The sequence below is a fragment of the Coffea eugenioides genome, chromosome 8 (assembly GCF_003713205.1).
Source record: "Coffea eugenioides isolate CCC68of chromosome 8, Ceug_1.0, whole genome shotgun sequence".
Lineage (NCBI taxonomy): Eukaryota > Viridiplantae > Streptophyta > Magnoliopsida > Gentianales > Rubiaceae > Coffea > Coffea eugenioides.
Window position 1 is genome coordinate 3,634,674 of NC_040042.1, and position 17,180 is coordinate 3,651,853.

A 17,180-nucleotide genomic window follows, 5' to 3' on the forward strand; every position below is an offset into this window, starting at 1 on the left:
ATAATCTTTATAAAGATACGTGCGATAATGGTTTACTAATTTACAAGCTTTACAAAAATCAATTTCTTCCCTCTAATATGTAGTAGTAAATTTATTCACAATTCACTTCAGAAGTATTTGAGTTGTGCCCTGCCCAGTTCGCTCACCATCTCATGATAATGATATCTCTCTTAATTAAGACCGGTTCAAGATCATACTCGACTATGATAATCATCTCCTTTTACAATATTTCCAACCGTGAGAAGTGCAGATTTAGGTGCATGATGAGATCGATGCTGCCTGACAAAATCAAATAATGTAACCATGAATGCAGTAGAACAAGGTGTTGTTCGAGAAGCTAAATATCATAGGGAAAAAAAAAAGAAAAAAAGAAAATATCAGTTCAAGGCAGTAGAATAACTCTTCTGTAAATTTAAATCCTCACATTACACAAAAAATATTCAATTGGAGCGTTTTATTTCTTTTAATTGGTGTCACATTAAAATGCAATAATTCTAATTAAAAGTTACGAGAGTAATTTAGGAATAATAAAAATTAAAATAAAAAAAAGTGCTTACACTTTCACTCCCTAATACTTACATGCATGCTTTTTATATAATAATAATGATAATGATAATGATATCTAGTGTGTTTCTTCTTTTTTTTTTTCCTTCAAAATATGTACGAGGAATGTCCAGCAAAGCAAACTATAGGGTAGACTTTCGCTTGAAAATTTGTCGAATATCCATACTTTCATATAATTTCAGTCGCTCCGAAATTTGTCCGAGGAATTTGGATGGTCTTTTCCAAGTCAAAATACTCGTAGTTTTTCCATTTTGAATCCTAATGGAACTAAAACACACCTAATTATTTCCCTCTAATTCCGATAGAACCTGCAATCCTCCAACTCCAACCTCCTCTCTAATTCATCTTTCCCTTCACTCCCAACTGCTTTTCAATCGTAAAACTTTTTGCCCCCTCCTCTTTCGTGCTTTCTACCTTTTTAAAAAAAATCTGGGGTGCTCTTTTGGTTGCTTACCTACTCTTTTCATTGCTAACTTCTCCTTTTCATTTTTTTTTCCTAAGAAAACTGGACTATAAATACTTCATAATGGCACACATATTCCACCACAAACAACATGTTATTGTTCTTGTTGTTTACCTTTGTTGCCACTATCACTGATTCATCTTTTGACTTCTTTAGGTGGCACCAACTGGCTATTGCACAAAACCAAGATCAAATTGTAGGAGAAATCCATTGCCAAACAATTCTAAGCAACTCATTTTGAGGTGCTCTTTATTACAAAAAGCTATGGTGATAGTAGAACACTATTTAATTTGGAAAGTATATCTGCTGCTGCTGCTGCCCATTGACATTGGAGGATAAACATGAAGGTGACCGTGGATAGCTCTTCAACTCCACGAAGTGGTGCTTTGTTATGACAATACTGGCCGTGGTCTCATTGATTGCCCCTTTACCAAATTTGTGTATAAGGGGCTATCAATGAGACCACGGCCAGTATTGGTCGTGAACAATGCTGACTATAAATACTTCATAATGGCACACATATTCCACCACAAACAACATGTTATTGTTCTTGTTGTTTACCTTTACTGCCACTATACACAAATTTGGTAAAGGGGCAATCAATGAGACCACGGCCAGTATTGTCATAACAAAGCACCACTTCGTGGAGTTGAAGAGCTATCCACGGTCACCTTCATGTTTTTCCTCCAATGTTAATGAGCAGCAGCATCAGCAGATATATTTTCCAAACTAAATAGTTTTACAATGTTCTACCATCACCATAGCTTTTTGTAATAGTACTATAATGTTCTACCAAAACAGATAGAATTTGTATGTTACAGTTTATTTCAGCCAGTAAATATCTTCCTTCTTGTTTTCTAAGTTGCCCTTCTTCCTATTGATTGTAGACTTTCTTCCTATTCATTGCAGACTCATTATATAGACTGTATTCTCTTTTGTCCGCCAAAATGGATTTTCATGAATTACTGGATATCCCAAGGTGATGGCTGGAAGTACCGTGATGATGCTGCTGTACGTGATATATGTTACTGTGATGGTGATATCATTTGAAGAAAGAATTTGGCAAGCCATCAGGATTATGCCCTTGAGTTGGCATAACTGGTAGAATCTCTGGATGGTTGTCTCTAGTGTAGGCTTTGTGATGTCTAAACTCCTTCAAATTCAATTTTACATAACTTGACCAATCTTAAACCCATTCTCCTTAGTCAAATAGTCGAGTGGATATGAACCCAAATTATATTGATGTCCAGAATCAGCGAAATAGATGGTACACTTGATGGAATCTTAAGCCTCAATTTTTTGATGTTCAACGAAGATTTAAATTGTACTCCCCAAATGTCAAGCATACAAATATAATTTGAGTGGATAAAGTAAAAGGTTGACCTTTGAAAATGGGAAAGTTATCCTTAAAAATGAGACCTGTTTGAAAAATTTATCTTTTCTTAGTTAGTTTGATGGATACAATTGAAGCCTCAGGAAAGAAACTTTGACAAACAAATTTATTTAACTCTTCCAAAATACTAGACCAAATATACCATCAAATGAATTGCAGCAATAAAATTTTGTTCTTTTTTTTGCATAATTAACCTGAATTAATTTGAAAAATAATAAAATTTTCAAGATGGAGATTATTTTGCAAAAACGCTCATGAACCAATTCCGAGCCATAACAAGCAATCTGTAAAGAAATTTTCAATTCTTAGATAGTTTAATTATGAATTTAGAAGATCAATGTGAAAAGAAAACAACTCAATGAAGCATTAACTATTCTCGTAATCGGAGAACAACTTCATAGTATTGAGGTTATAATACAGAACAAATAACAAAGATATAGATCTTGCCTGCACCAAATAACTATTTCAATGAAATTAAAACAAAAAGTTCTCATTTGAAACAAAAACTGATTCTAACATAAACTACCAATGAAAAAGAAAAATAAAATTACAAATAATCTACTGTAAGTTCCACAGAAATCTACTTAATAGTTAGCTACGTCAAATCTACCTCAAATTACTTGCATTTGCATGAGCAACACAGCAATATATCATTGCACCATTTGCTATCATGACTAATTAGGAATCTACATTGTGCAAGATGAAATCTTGGCTGATCTTCCTGTAAACAATAAGGTCAAAGTTTCAGCAAATACAAAAGACATGCAATGATTAACATAAAAATTTGATGGCTTGACTGCAAAAGTTTGTAGAGGTTGCATATGATAGTGCTTTTAAGAAAATTTGGAAAAGTCTGAAGTAACGATAGTTATGGTAACGAAACTATTTTTACCTGATATAACAGGTAAAAATACTTTTAGCGACCATTTGATGACCTGTTGTACTGGTCATCTAAATGAAATAGTACCTAAAATGCTGGTTAGTAAGTTTTGCAAAAAAAATAGTAAGTTAACTCGATATATTAGTAACTTTTATGTCTCAAAAAGTAAACTTGAATAAATATGAAACTAACTTTGTTTTTTATGAAGTAAAATATCACTCTATATCTGAAACTTAGTTTTTGGAGGGTAAGTTTAGTTCAAGTAATAGTAAGTTTTTATAGATTAATAGTAAATATTGTTGATAGAATAGTAAATTTGGTTAATCATCAAAACTTAATAGTTTGTGGCATAAATTTACTATTTTACTTAAAGAAACTTACAATTGTACGTATCATTTATAAATGTTATATGTTTGAAGCATTTTAAATATACTATGAAAACTTTTTTTTTTTGCATATGACCTTATAAAATATGTAAGAATAATTTGTCATATGTTAAATTTTTTATTACGGGAAAATAAACAACTAAGTTCCCAAAATATTTCACTTTTATTGTTTAAAAAATCTCAACTTGTTGGTTAAATTCAAAATAATTCTATTGTCAAAAATAGTTTTTCTCAAATTAACTTTCATGATTAGATGTGAGATACAAATATGGTAAAATATCTCTCATACATATGTCATGGATATTTCAGACTTTTAGTTAAAAAAAAATTTTGTGTTAAAATAACATTTATCATAGTGTACTAATTATTTTAGGACCATTTTATAGGTGAACTAAATTTAATTTAAATTATACAAGAGATTATACATACATGTGATTTTCATTTATAATTATTGGATCCCATTCTTATGAACAATCTCCCAAGGAAAAAAATCAAGATCATATTGATTTTCTTATATTAATTGTTATACTAATTTTGTCATTTTTATTATTATATTATTTCTCATTTTGTTTAGGCTTTTACTCTTATTATTTCTTGTGTCTCAGATGTAAATTTATTAAAACTTTATCATCTTATTATATTCATAGGTGTTAAATTATAAAAATTTTGATATATAAACAAGTAATATTCTATATATAACTAGTAAGATTTGTTGTTATTGTTATTCGAACTTTCAAACCTTTCAAAAATTGAAAATGATTAAAAGCTTATAATACGACAAAATTTTATTTCATATTTTACAAGATTATGTGAAAAGTCAAACTATTTTTCATAGTATTTTAAAATATATAAATAATTTTTTAAAATTATACCTATAATCAGGTATTATACAGGTATATTATGAGTACTTACTAACTAAGGTACTAAGAATTAATTATTAATAAAACATCTTATCATTATTTCAAATAAACTTCCTAATACTAGTTTGAAATATGTTTTAAAATAAAATAGCACATGTGTCCCATAAATCAGTAAGTTTGGATTATTAATCAATTTACCATGTTATTAGTAAGAGTTACTATTTATGTATAAAAGCTTACTATTACTTGAATTAAACTTACTCTCTAAAAGGCAAGTTTGGGAACGAAATCTGTTATCCTATTTATGTCTTAAAAAGTAAATTGAAATAAAAATGAAAGTTACTTTTAAAAAAAAAAATAAATTACTACTCTATATTCGAAACTTTCTTCTTGGAGAGTAAGTTTAGTTCAAGTAATAGTAAGTTTTCACGGATTAATAGTAAATCCTGTTGATAGAATAGTAAATTTGGTTAATCATCAAGACTTACTAGTTTGTGGCATAAATTTACTATTTTACTTAACGAAACTTATATGAAACAAGTATTAGAAAGTTTATTTAAAATAATGCTAAGATTTTTTTATTAATGATTGAAACTTAATATTATAGTTAGTAATTGTTGGTAACGTAAATGTATAATATATGATTGTATGTATCACTCATCAATGTTATGTGTTTTAAGCATTTTAATAAATGTATGTATCATTTACAAAGGTTATGTGTTCTAATAAATTTATTTTCTAGGTCACAAGCATAAAAGTTAAATTTGTACTAATGTGGCATAATCTTTGAAAACTATAGTAAATTTACCCATAGATTAAGTTTCGTGAGATTCAAATATATTTTGTATCATTTACAAAATGGATTTATATGCATATATTTTTTTTATCAAACTTACTTTTAATTGGCAAATAGCATGTAAATTATTATAAAATGTCATTTTATAATAATCATAATTTTTATAGGTGAATGGTATATAAACTGCTAAAATTGCCAATTTATAAATGCTAAAATCTAGTTACTTTATGGCATATATTAGTTTGGTCGACTAAAAAATTAGCGTAATTAAGTGTACGTTGGTTGTTGATTTGAAATTTGCACCCTTGTCACTATTTCGTTATTTGTACCACAAGTTTTTCTGATCAAAGTAAAACAAAGTCAAATATATTTTCATTTTGTATGTTGTATTTATATTTAGTAAAAAATTAATAAACCATGATTACATTTCATAATTTCTAATGAAATTAGTAACATTTTCTAAATAAATTGGAATAATTTGTAAAATATGTTATTTTTTTGACAATATAATTAGGGGTGGCAATCGGGTCCAAATCGGAGTGACAGGTCGGGTTGAGATCCAGGTATAATAGAAAACTGGTTGACCCGAACTTGACCCCCCAACCCGAAACGGGTCAGGATATCTGACCCGAATCTGAAAATTCCAGGTTGTCGGGTTGGCGGGACGACCCGAATGACCCAAAACTTAATTTTAATTTATTAATTTACCACTGTAATTTGTAATTCACACAAGACTAATTACATAATCAAGTAATAAAAATTTAAATAAATAATCCCAAACCAAATCAAAAATAAATTAAAAACATCGTAAAAGTGTTTTGTTCCAAACCAAATATAAAATAAATAAAAGCAGTATAAAAGTAAAAAATAATATAATAAATTATTTTTCTAAATATAATAATTTCAACTTCAAATAAGTTAAATAAATTCATTTAGGATTAAGTGATTAATGCCTTTGAAACAAAAAGAATAACGTAGTTTTGTTAGGTAAAATAATTTTTAATTCATAAACAGGTGATCGGGGGGTCGTATCGGATCACCCACGGTTTGACCCGAATAAGACCCATTTTCTTTTCGGGTTCGTCGCATTCGACTCGATTCTGACCCGACCCCGCAAAACCTCAATCCGAATCAATATATATCGTGCTAGGTTCATATCATTTTTTCAGGTCGTATCGCAAATTGCCACCCCTAAATATAATCAAAAGAAATTTCCATCATAAAGAAAGGATGATGGCATACGTATAAATGTAAGCAACTATATACATATCACACCATAAGTTTAGGTTTGATTTGTTCAAAACATAGGTAATTTATTCGTTAGTAGATATAAAATGCATATTAATTTTCTACAAATGGAAAATACAATTTCATATATACTAACTATTAACAGAAGATGTAGTTTGAACACGATCAATTGAACGCATATTTCATTTGTTTAGCTATCATTTATTTTGTTACTTAGGTTGAATTTTTACATTTGAATAGAGTATTGATATCGGAACTTCAATTATTCTTAATGAACTTCAATTAAGTGTCAATGACAACAATTACTAAAATATAGTTGTCTTAAATTTTTTTGAAAAAGGACAAAAAAAATGACACTTTTTTGTGAAAATATCAAATTGTTAATTCAATTCAAATTAATTTTTTTTAATAAAAAATATTATTCCTCAAACTGGTTGCTTAATCCGTATCTATGCCCGTACTAGTGTCGAATGGATAACTAAAATAGGAAATTGCAACAAAAATTAATTTTAACAGGAAAGGTGCAAATAAGTAGAACTTTTGCTAACTTTAACCCAAAATTTTAAAAAAAGGATAGGCTTGTTTGTAGTTTTGAATTCAAAAGTGTTGTGGTTGTGATAAAATTCTTTATTAAATTTTGAAACAGTTAAGAATTCAAGAGATAAGTACCAAGGTGACTTTTATTAGCCATTAATTATAGTTAGAGTAGGAAAGGTTGATGCACTAGTAACGCTTGGATTTCTTTATGCCAAAGAATTCATAGTACCTAAAGCTGGTAGCCTTTTTCCGGATTCATTGAAGGTATTTACGAGACCCCCACAACTATTGTTTCCTCGGTTACGATGAATGGACAAAGAAAGTCGAAACTAGTTCCCACCAACAAATCCAAAATTCCAAAATTCTATCTTGTGCTTCAGAGCTTACAGAAGGGCAGCAGGAACAGAGCATAAGAAAACCAGAAAGCGTAGCAAGAAGCAGAAGCACTTAGTTATACTGGTCATCTGAATCATCGTCCTCGCCGTCGTAGTCGTAGTCATTTACCATAATCCCTCTAGCACCGGGTAATGTGTTGAGGATCATGTGCTCCCAACCTCTTATACTTGCACCAAACCTGTGAATGCGAGAAAAATCCCTCTCGCTTGTGCACCAAACACAAGCGACAAAAATCATAATAAAGTAGGACTCACCATATGTAATACAAACTATCTATTTCTTGCTTCTGCACTCTACCCAATAGCTGGACTTGCAGAATCCCTCCAATGCAGAGGACAGGTTCTGGCAGCTTGAACTTTTGCAAACAATTCTCCTATAACGCAGTTAATTAGTAATACTGAATCTGGACCAGCAATATTTCATGACAAGATTCTTGTGCAGCTGAAGACACTTCTCCCTCCATTTGTGCTTCCATACCAGCAATACAAATCCCCCATCAAAAATCTTACAGCCTTTGCTGGATATATGGGGGAACCAAACTGAAAGTACACTGATAATGCAAATCAAGTTTTTCTACCAATAAAGAGACAGGTTTTAAACAAGAAGTCACCGTCAACCCCCTCCTCCCCAAACAAAAATGAAAAGTCTTCTAAAATAACCTTGAAATGGTTGAATATGGATTTCAGTAATCACACAGAGTTTGGCCATCAATTTATACGTTAATGTCTCAGGGACTGCAGAATCAATTTCACCCTTGCTCGACCAGTAAGAAGGTCTCTGACCAATCCTGTCACTTGGTTCCGGGGTATTCTGAATGCTTTCATCTGGGTAATTGTCAGTGCTTGAAGCACCAAGTGCCTCAGACAAGCATTCTTTTCTTGGGAAGGAGGCAATACCTTGAGCCAAAAATGCATATACTTTATGGTCCCGTTTCAGACATGCCCATTCAATAGGCTCATTGGTCCTGGATTCCACAGGTTCTACAATGTTACTAATTTCAATAGCACGAGTAACAGTGGACATCTCAGGGAACACCTTTAAACAGAGTTGCTTGCATATTCCATTCACAATCACTGCATAAGGTTCAAAGCCCTTAAAAGAAACAGAGATAAAAGTACAGACAGCTGTGAAGCACCTCAATTTCTCTAGTTTGATCAAACACAGAAAAGATTGACAGACACGTCCTCAAATTCTTTTATTTTTCCCCCACCATAAGGCACAGATTGCCGCCCTGCACATAAACTTCTTTACTTTGATCACACAGAGAGAAGAGTTGACAGACAAGTGCTCAAACTCTTTTCTTTTCCCTGATCAAGGCATACATTGCTCAGTAACTTGTACAAAAGTGAAGCATATCAAAAGTCATATTGAGCAACACGGGAACCATATTCAAAACTTCCATTGTCATTTTGTTTGGACCTCTACTAATGGCTTACTGAGGAAATCACGGCACTTAAATCAAGTAAGCCAGTCCAATTTGAAGTAAACAACAAAATTCTACATGTCTCACGACATTTTATATAAAACTGGTATTTCAAAATAGGATGAAACGGCTCATTTTGAGCATCAGTAATAATCTACTCACCAATTTATTTAGTACTTGGACTAAACAAAGGTCCATCTAATGCAAATTGGCCGAAACAAAGAATGGCAACCTCAGATCTTATGCACTTGGATGTTGAAAGTATTCACATTAAAACAAGTAAACACCAATCATTGCAAACTAAGGAGATTGTGTTCAGATTTACAATCAAAACGCATTACACTACCTTCGGAGAAACGTAAATCATCCTAAAATTTTTTAGCAAAGTCCATCTGAAAAATCTGTACCCTCTCAAGAATAAAATTTCTTAATGGTCTTGGCTGAAATCTGGTTCATTCACTACAAAACCATCACAAGATTTGTATTAAAAAAAGGCCACAACAACACATAATCATAGCAAATAGGTAACATAAAACTTAGGCGTGAAGAAGAAAAAAATGTACCTGATTTTCGTCTCCTAACAAGCTAGTGTTTCGTACATGACTTTGGATTAATGAAGGATTGCATGCCCACATTAATGCCTATTCAAATGCAAATACAGCACAATTATATTGCATGTCTCGAGACAAAAATAAAAGCAAGCTATATATTACCTGACCAGGAGGAATGATCTGAAACCAGTTACTATCCATTAACTCCTTTTTGGCCCCTTTACAAGATAAGGCAAAGAAAGTCTTACAACTCTAGCTATTGTATCTGACAATAATTTCACCTTGTTCTGCAGCCGTTGTTTAAAAAAATGATACAAGTTTAACACTCCTAAAATCTCGAGTGGATACTACCAGAATAAGATATATTCAAAATCACCTTTTGAATACTCGATTAACAATTGAGTAAGCAAAATTGTGGCTCTCAAAGATAGACTGCTCCTTTCATTTAAATTTTGGAAGAATTATTATGAAGCTGTTAGGTTGGATAGCCAAGAACAACTACATAACGATAGAACAATAGCAGAATATGTGCTATTCTTCCTTCAGGTAATTATTTATGGTATTTTTCATCCTTTTGTAGTGATGAAGTAAATGTTAAGGGTTATTTTGTATGGTCATCCACGGAATAATTCAACTGGAAGTAAATACATTTCAAAATGTTTCATTATTGCATAAGATTGATTATGTCATTTTTTTTATTTGTTTGTTCTTCTATACTGAAGATGAAATAAATGAAAGTACAAGTAGGCACATTGATTGCGTATTTGTTTAGCAAGATGTACTTTGTACCATGCGTTTCCTGTCTTAGGAAATATATAAGTGAGCTTCTCAAATATTGAACAAAGTTGATTTTCTCAAAGAACATGCGACTAAAAAAAAAATTTTTGCAAATAGGATTGGTCGAAAGTTGCAGAAGAGAGCCTAGTACAACCTACAAATGCCTGAAAGAGATTGCCTAGTTCTTATGCAAAGGAAACCTATAAGCAGCAAAAACTTGTCTGCAACATCAGTTTTCCGTTCATTAAAGAAGACAAAATTCCTTCTTTTAGAGGAATTCAAGAAGACAAAATTGATTATGTCATTGCGTATTTTGCCTTCATGCTCTTTTATGAATGTTCTTACAGATATCGAACCATTTGACTGCTTCTGAAAGTTGACCCTAAAAGACTATAAATTATGATTATGTATATATGCCAGGAACGTGCTTACGAAATTATTAGAGACAAAGTCAATGGTAGTTATCAAAAAGCTTATTATCATCAAAAATATTAAAATGTTTAAGAATCAATTGTATTTTGTCCGCCAAACTGAAAATCAAAACCACCAAGTCAAATTTCTCTTTGGCATTTCACCGAACATCTTATATGCATTCCCAAATTAATCACATTTAACTTAAACACCTAGTCTCAAGTCCTTTCCTAGATGTTTCATATGGCTATTAAGCATATTTTACCCGTAAACAATCAAAACTACAACCATTTCCTAGATGTTTCAATGGACAATTTCAACCCCAAAATTGCAATAAATTCTTCAAATTCTCAGCCCTGATTTCACAAGAAAATCTTGACAAACAAAACAAATGAAATATAAATAAATTACAGCAATATAAACAAACGATTTCAAGAGAACATGATGGTCTAACCTCGTCACCGCTATTTTTCATATGCTCTTTGGTTGGCTACCACCGTTGCTAACCCTTTTGTTGTGTCTGATAGAGGGGAAACCCTTTCTCCTGAACCTGTGCTATCTATAAAGCATATTTAGCTTTTCCTCTGCACCTAGGCAGGCCAATTGATTGACTGAAATGAGAATCAATGCTTAGTAGAAGGCAGAAATAGAGACTGAGGCATGAAACCTACCAGAAGAGTTTAGCCTGAAGATAGAATTGCTTAGCCCGCTTGATCAATTTTCTAAATTTTAGCAAAAGCTAATCCCGTTCCATAAGATGATGATCGTACTCCTTCCTTTTCCAGGGAAAAATTTCTGAGAAGATAATAAAAAGAAGGGAAGCAACTTTAGAGAGATGTGGAAACCCAAACCGTTTTAGAAATCGATTATTTTCTTACTTTAATATGTAATTTTTTTTACTTTTAGTATTAATAAGTTTTAATTAAACAAAAGTAACATTTGTCAAATAATAAGTAAATTAAATTACTGAAAGGGTAAATTTCTATTTTTGACTAAAACTTATCTTTTAGGCATATACTTACTCGTTTTAAGTAAAAACTTACTAAAGTTAATATTAATTATTTTAATATAATATTTAAAAAGTCGCTCAAAAATTCGATTTGTCACTAAAGATAATAGAAACCTGTAATAGTAGGTTTTCCTAACATCGTTACCATAACTATAGGCACTACAGCACTGTCCAGAAAATTTACAACAAAATAGCACAAAAAACAAAAAGTCAAGTTGACGCAAATTCTTATATTTGGCCTGTGCCTCACCTTTTCATGGATGGACTTGATGGCTTGCAATTTATGCAATCAGTGGTGCCTTCTTGCTCTTCAGTTACTAACATGTTGAAAAACGACATGCAATGATTAGCATAAAAATTTGATGGCTTGACCAGAAAAGTTTGCGACGGTTGCGTATGGTAGTGTTTTTAAGAAAATTTACAATAATTAAGGTTGGATCAACAGTAATGTCAACTTTTGTTAAAAATAACAAAAAAAAAAGTCTAGTTGATGCAAATTCTTATACTTGGCTTGTGCCTCACCTTTTCATGAATGGACTTGATGGCTTGTAAATTATGCAATCTGCAGCACCTTCTTGCTCTTCAGTTACTTGCGTGTTGAATATCTATGCAAAAATCCCAAAAAATGGAAACTCAAACTACTAATCAATTCATTTAAATTTCTAAATGCAAACCTTCTAAAAAGAAGAATTCCCAAGAACGTCAGATTCTCCCTTTTTTTAATATATATTTAATTTCCCTTCTCTTTTTGGTTTTTTAACATCTGGAAAATGATGAGGCTTGGGCCTGGATTCTTGTTGTTCACTCCTGCGATGTTCTTTTGCTGCATATGCTTTGTAGCTTAATACAAGAGTTGCGTATCCTCTTAATGCATGAGAAAACATCTAGGCCAGTATAGTAAGGATAGGATTCTCTTTTGTCTGCAGGAATGGATTTTCATGAACTAATGGACATCCCCCAAGGTGATCGGAGGAAGTACCATGATGATGTCACTGTGATGGTGATATCACTTGAAGGAAGAATCTGGAAGTCATCAGGAAAATACCCTTGAGTTGGCATAACTGGTAGAATCTCTAAATGGTCTCTGTCTCTAGAGCTTCGATCCTCCGGCTGTGTTGACAGCAGGGATTAGGGAAGTTTAAGAACCAATTTTCTTGGTTATCAAATCATAAGCATAGAGTTCGTGGGGAATCCTGAGAGCAGGATCATCAATGCTCAAAGCAATGTGAAAAAAAATGGGTCAGGGAAAGGTATAGAAATTTTTGTAGTTGGGACCGCTGGAAAGTGCTTTTAGGCAACAAAGTAACAGGAAAATTTCTTTTCCTTCTCTTTTTTTATTCGGCTCTAAATTTTGCATAGATGCACGATATGTGATTCATTGTGTATCTCTTCGTTCCGCATTTTAGAGCCAAAAGCTGTGTTTGTAAGATGGTGGGTTGGGGAGGGGTTTAGAACAGCACATAGATCCGCTATAGTCAAAAGGTGAGAATTTGTAATTTTGGAGGTGGGGCTTCCACCTGTGCGGCTTATAAATAGAAATATTTTACCCAAGATGTCTGTAAAATTCAGCAACGTTGCAGACCACTTGAAGAAACAGTACAGTTGGTGTTTTGCCCCTTAGGACCTCAATGAGCAAAATCCTGATGCTACAAATCACAGCAAAAACTCTGGCTTACTTTTATGGTAAAACAACTTGGGCATTTTCTTGCAAATTTACACTAATAACCAATGGTAACAGCGGATGTGGTTCTCGTAGATAAAAATGTGCATGATGCAGGTTTAGCATTCCGGTTACAGTTTTGGTTCATTCGATGATGGCCTCTTCCATATATATAGGGTTGAGTGAAACTAGACTTTCAGCATAAATTCGACCTTCAAGCAAGGTTGAAGACTCGAAAATGTCATGCTCCTTGATTTCTGTTGCTTCCAGCTCATCCGGGAGGAGAGAGCATGAAATCAACTGCCCGGATCTACTCTCCAGAAGAAGTTGCTTGTCATCCTTCCAAAGGCAGAGCGGACGACGAATTCCAATTGTAAAAGGCCCCAGGGAGAATTTCTTCGTCCAAGACTCTTCGACCCCGTACTCCATCATTACCCATATATCAATGATCTGTGGAGGGGCTGGGTGCTCCTCCGGCAAGGAGGTGCATAAAATCAAGGCCAAGGAATCATTTAAGCTAACAAAACTGGGTTCTTTGTTTTCAACAAGACCTAAATCTCCAACACAACTAGGAGGGTAGTGGATCACGTCAAACACCTCGGCCCTCATATCAAAAGAAAGGATACAGTCAGTGTCGCAGGGTTGAGCCAAGGCATGCCAGGCACGCCAGTGGAAGCGCCCCTGAAATAACAGGTTGCATCGGGCAAATAAATGATAGAAGGGCAAGATCACATCTCTTAATTCTCTCCAAGAATTTGTGTTGAGAGAGTATAGTTCAGCTTGGTATTGATGGTCAGGCCTATACTCTATAGCATCCCAATACAGAATCCTAACAACCTTGTAATCATTGGTGGATGGATCAAATCCGATTCCTACACCATCTGTGATAGGACGATAATATTCAGGGCATCCAAAGGGGCTGGGAGGAAGTTTCCTTAGTTCACGAGTGGCAGGATTACAGAGATATATGTCCATGCCATCGGTAATGCAAACGATGCCATTGCATGGACCAATCAAGTGGGCAGCTTCAAGATTGCGATGGTAAAACCAAGTAACCTCTATGGGTGAACGAAGACATAGAGATAGAGATTTTTCTGCTTCATCATTGTTGGAATGGAAGGATATCATGGTTTGGTTCTCGTGCTCGATGTAGCGCTTGAGCATGACATATTTATTATTCCCGGAACGCCTCAGATGCATATCAATGAAGGAGGGGCTTTTGATCAAACCACACCAAGCTTTACAAACACATCTGATTTTCAACAGGGATTTGACGGGCAATCTTATTAGGATCTCCATCATCATTTCCTGGGGCAGGTCCATCCTACAATCTTGGTGGAAGCGTTTTCCTATACTATATATGTAAATAAGTCTGTTGATTGTTGTGTTTCTGAAGGGGAAACAAAGAGGTCGGAAAGGTTAATATTGGTGGGCGGGTCTTGGCAAGAAGGTTGCAGACAGGAAGGAGGCAGTAGACGTGTGATCTATATTTCTTGGTTTTGCAGGATGTGTGTCGAAACTACTTGTGATCCTAGTTAAAACTTTCTGCTTTCCGATGTTATATCTATAGTGTACGTGTTTCTTTTTTCCTTCAAAATATGTACGAGGAATTTCCGGCAAACTATAAGGTAGACTTTTGCTTGAAAATTTGTATATACATATGGATGGTCATTAGCTCCGAAATTTGTACGTACTTTTGTTTGGATGGTCTTTTCCAAGTCAAACTACTCTTAGTTTTCCATTCTAAATCCTAATGGAACTAAAACACAGCTAATTTCTCTCTAATTCCGATAGAACCTGCAAATCCTCCAAACTCCAAGCTCCTCTCTAATTCATCTTTCCCTTGACTCCTAACAGCTCTCCAACTGTAAAACTTTCCAGCCACAGCTCTTTCGTGCTCTCTGCCTTAAAAAAAGAAAAAGAAAAAACCAATGAACCTGCACATCCACCCTCATCCAACTTTAAGTACACTTTGTTGGCCGGAAGTACCATGATGATGTTAGTCTGATATTTCAGTTTTTTAGCCTAATCAATTGAGTATCAATTATTATTCAATATCAATATGTTTTTTCATTGGGAGTTGAAACAAAATAAAATTTGTGTTGAAAATCTAAAATTCTTCTGATGTGTCCTATAATTTATAGTATGGCCTAAAGTTACTTTTTATCTAAATTAGTTTGAAAACTAACTTTATTTTAATTATTTTACATGACTTTTAATAATTAATTTCTACAAGTAGTGCTCGTTTGTATGAAAAGTGAAGGAAATGTAGTTATTTTTTTCCTTCATGTGAGTTTGGTTAGTAGAAAAGTTGAATTTTTTTTTTTTTTTTGCACTCTTGTTCACTTTCCTGTATTTTGTTCTCATAAATTTGATTTCGAAGGAAATTGGATTGTAAGATACATAAATTTTAGTAACTATGAATAACTGCCACTAACCTCCTATTTTCCCTCGTATTTTATGATAACCAAATGTAATTCAAATAACAATTCTATTATAGGAACTGATCTTTTTTTGGTCATATAAGAAAATCACGAACATTTGCTTGCATCATAGCTTAGAAGAATAAGACTTGAAGTAGCAAAGTCCCCTAATCTGAGAAAAAGGATACTAGCCCGAGTACACTGAGACATGATTATTCGTTAGAACTTCAACATGTGGAAAGTTGACTTTCTTCTTTCTTTAGACCTGCTCAAAACACAGTGTTAAACCGAAATCTCTAAGCTTTCTCAAAAAGGCAGAGATGAAGGAGGAAGAAAATATTTTGGACAAGTTGGAACCTTCTTAGAAGGTTGGACAAAGCATGCTCTTTTCATTGTTTACCTCTTCTATTCTTTACCTATTCTTTAGCTAGGGCAGTCTTTTCATTGCTTACTTGTTTCTTCCATTTTTTTTCTAAGAAAACTGACTATAAATACTCCACAATGGCACACATATTCCACTACAAAAATCACACCACAAGAGACATTGACAATGACACGCATCGTGATGTTATTGTTCTTATTGTTTACTTTACTACTACTATCAGTGTTAATTCATATTTTGATTTCTTTAGGATGGCCCACCAATGGCCACCTGGCTATTGCACAAAACCAGGGTCAAATTGTAGGAGAAATCCATTGCCAAGCAACTTCACAATTCATGGGTTGTGGCCAAGCAATTTCAGCCAACCTGTCTTCACTTGTTCATCATCCCCATATATATATTTATCGGTATTTGTTCTGATATTTCTTGTTTGTGCTAATTTTATTGTCATTGACTACTTTAGTTACATACCTTAACAATTTTTTATGTTTTAAATGGTTTGAAATGCAGCAAAATGATTTTCAGCTCCGTGATAGTGTATGGCCAAATCTAGAATCAGTTGGACATTGGAAACATCAAACATTTTGGGCACATGAATGGATAGACCACGGCACTTGTTGCTCTCCACCATACACACAAAAAGGTTATTTCGATTTAGCTATAACTTTAAAGAATCAAATATATCTTCTGCAGCTCTTTCAACGTGCCGGTATAACTCCCGGTAATTTTTACGATTTTCACCGTTTCAACATGTCCATCGTTGCTGCTACCACCAAGGTTCCCGACCTGACTTGCAGCCAGCGTGTAGTTCATCCGCATCGGAGAGCTCTTCAACTCCACGAAGTCGTGGTTTGTTATGATAATACTGGCCGTGGTCCAATTGATTGCCCCCTCACCAAATTTGTGGATAAGAGGAGAAGATATCCACGGTCAAGTTCATGTTTATCTTCGAATATCAATGGGCAGAAACAACTGATATATTTACCAAATTAAATAGTGCTACAATGTTCTATCATCGCCA

The 17,180-nt window shown here is 33.5% G+C and overlaps 2 protein-coding genes and 1 long non-coding RNA gene across 5 annotated transcripts; all 3 read right to left on the reverse strand.

The window, feature by feature from the left end:
• Nucleotides 1–7,871: 7,871 nt before the first annotated feature.
• On the reverse strand, nt 7,872–9,196 carry LOC113781427 (F-box protein At4g00755-like). Of its 2 annotated transcripts, none has more exons than XM_027327361.1 (2): nt 8,183–9,196; nt 7,872–8,062 (listed from the first exon to the last, which is right to left on the reverse strand). In XM_027327361.1, exons 1-2 carry the CDS (start codon nt 8,544–8,546, stop codon nt 7,908–7,910), a joined length of 519 nt encoding a protein of 172 aa, XP_027183162.1. In that variant the 5' UTR covers nt 8,547–9,196; the 3' UTR covers nt 7,872–7,907. The 2 variants fall into 2 exon arrangements, with proteins under 2 accessions (XP_027183162.1, XP_027183163.1); XM_027327362.1 differs by having other exon boundaries at nt 7,872–8,073.
• LOC113781428 lies at nt 9,197–11,475 on the reverse strand. 2 transcript variants are annotated; one of them, XR_003469602.1, is made up of 5 exons: nt 11,357–11,475; nt 11,140–11,244; nt 9,660–9,715; nt 9,510–9,587; nt 9,197–9,405 (listed from the first exon to the last, which is right to left on the reverse strand). It is a non-coding gene; the product is annotated as an uncharacterized LOC113781428 (long non-coding RNA). The 2 variants fall into 2 exon arrangements; XR_003469601.1 differs by lacking the exon at nt 9,660–9,715.
• Nucleotides 11,476–13,498: 2,023 nt separating this feature from the next.
• Nucleotides 13,499–14,677, reverse strand: LOC113779998 (F-box protein CPR1-like). Its single transcript, XM_027325822.1, has one exon. The coding sequence runs from the start codon at nt 14,675–14,677 to the stop codon at nt 13,499–13,501; it is 1,179 nt and encodes a 392-aa protein (XP_027181623.1).
• Between the last annotated feature and the right edge of the window lie 2,503 nt (nt 14,678–17,180).

Excerpts from the sequence above, each read along its gene's own strand:
- LOC113781427 (XM_027327361.1), bottom strand. The coding sequence starts at position 8,546 with ATGTCCACTGTTACTCGTGCTATTGAAATTAGTAACATTGTAGAACCT. Across the intron at positions 8,063-8,182 it reads CCATATTCAACCATTTCAAG|TTTGGTTCCCCCATATATCC; the intron begins GTTATTTTAGAA and ends GTGTACTTTCAG.
- LOC113779998 (XM_027325822.1), bottom strand. The coding sequence starts at position 14,677 with ATGGACCTGCCCCAGGAAATGATGATGGAGATCCTAATAAGATTGCCC.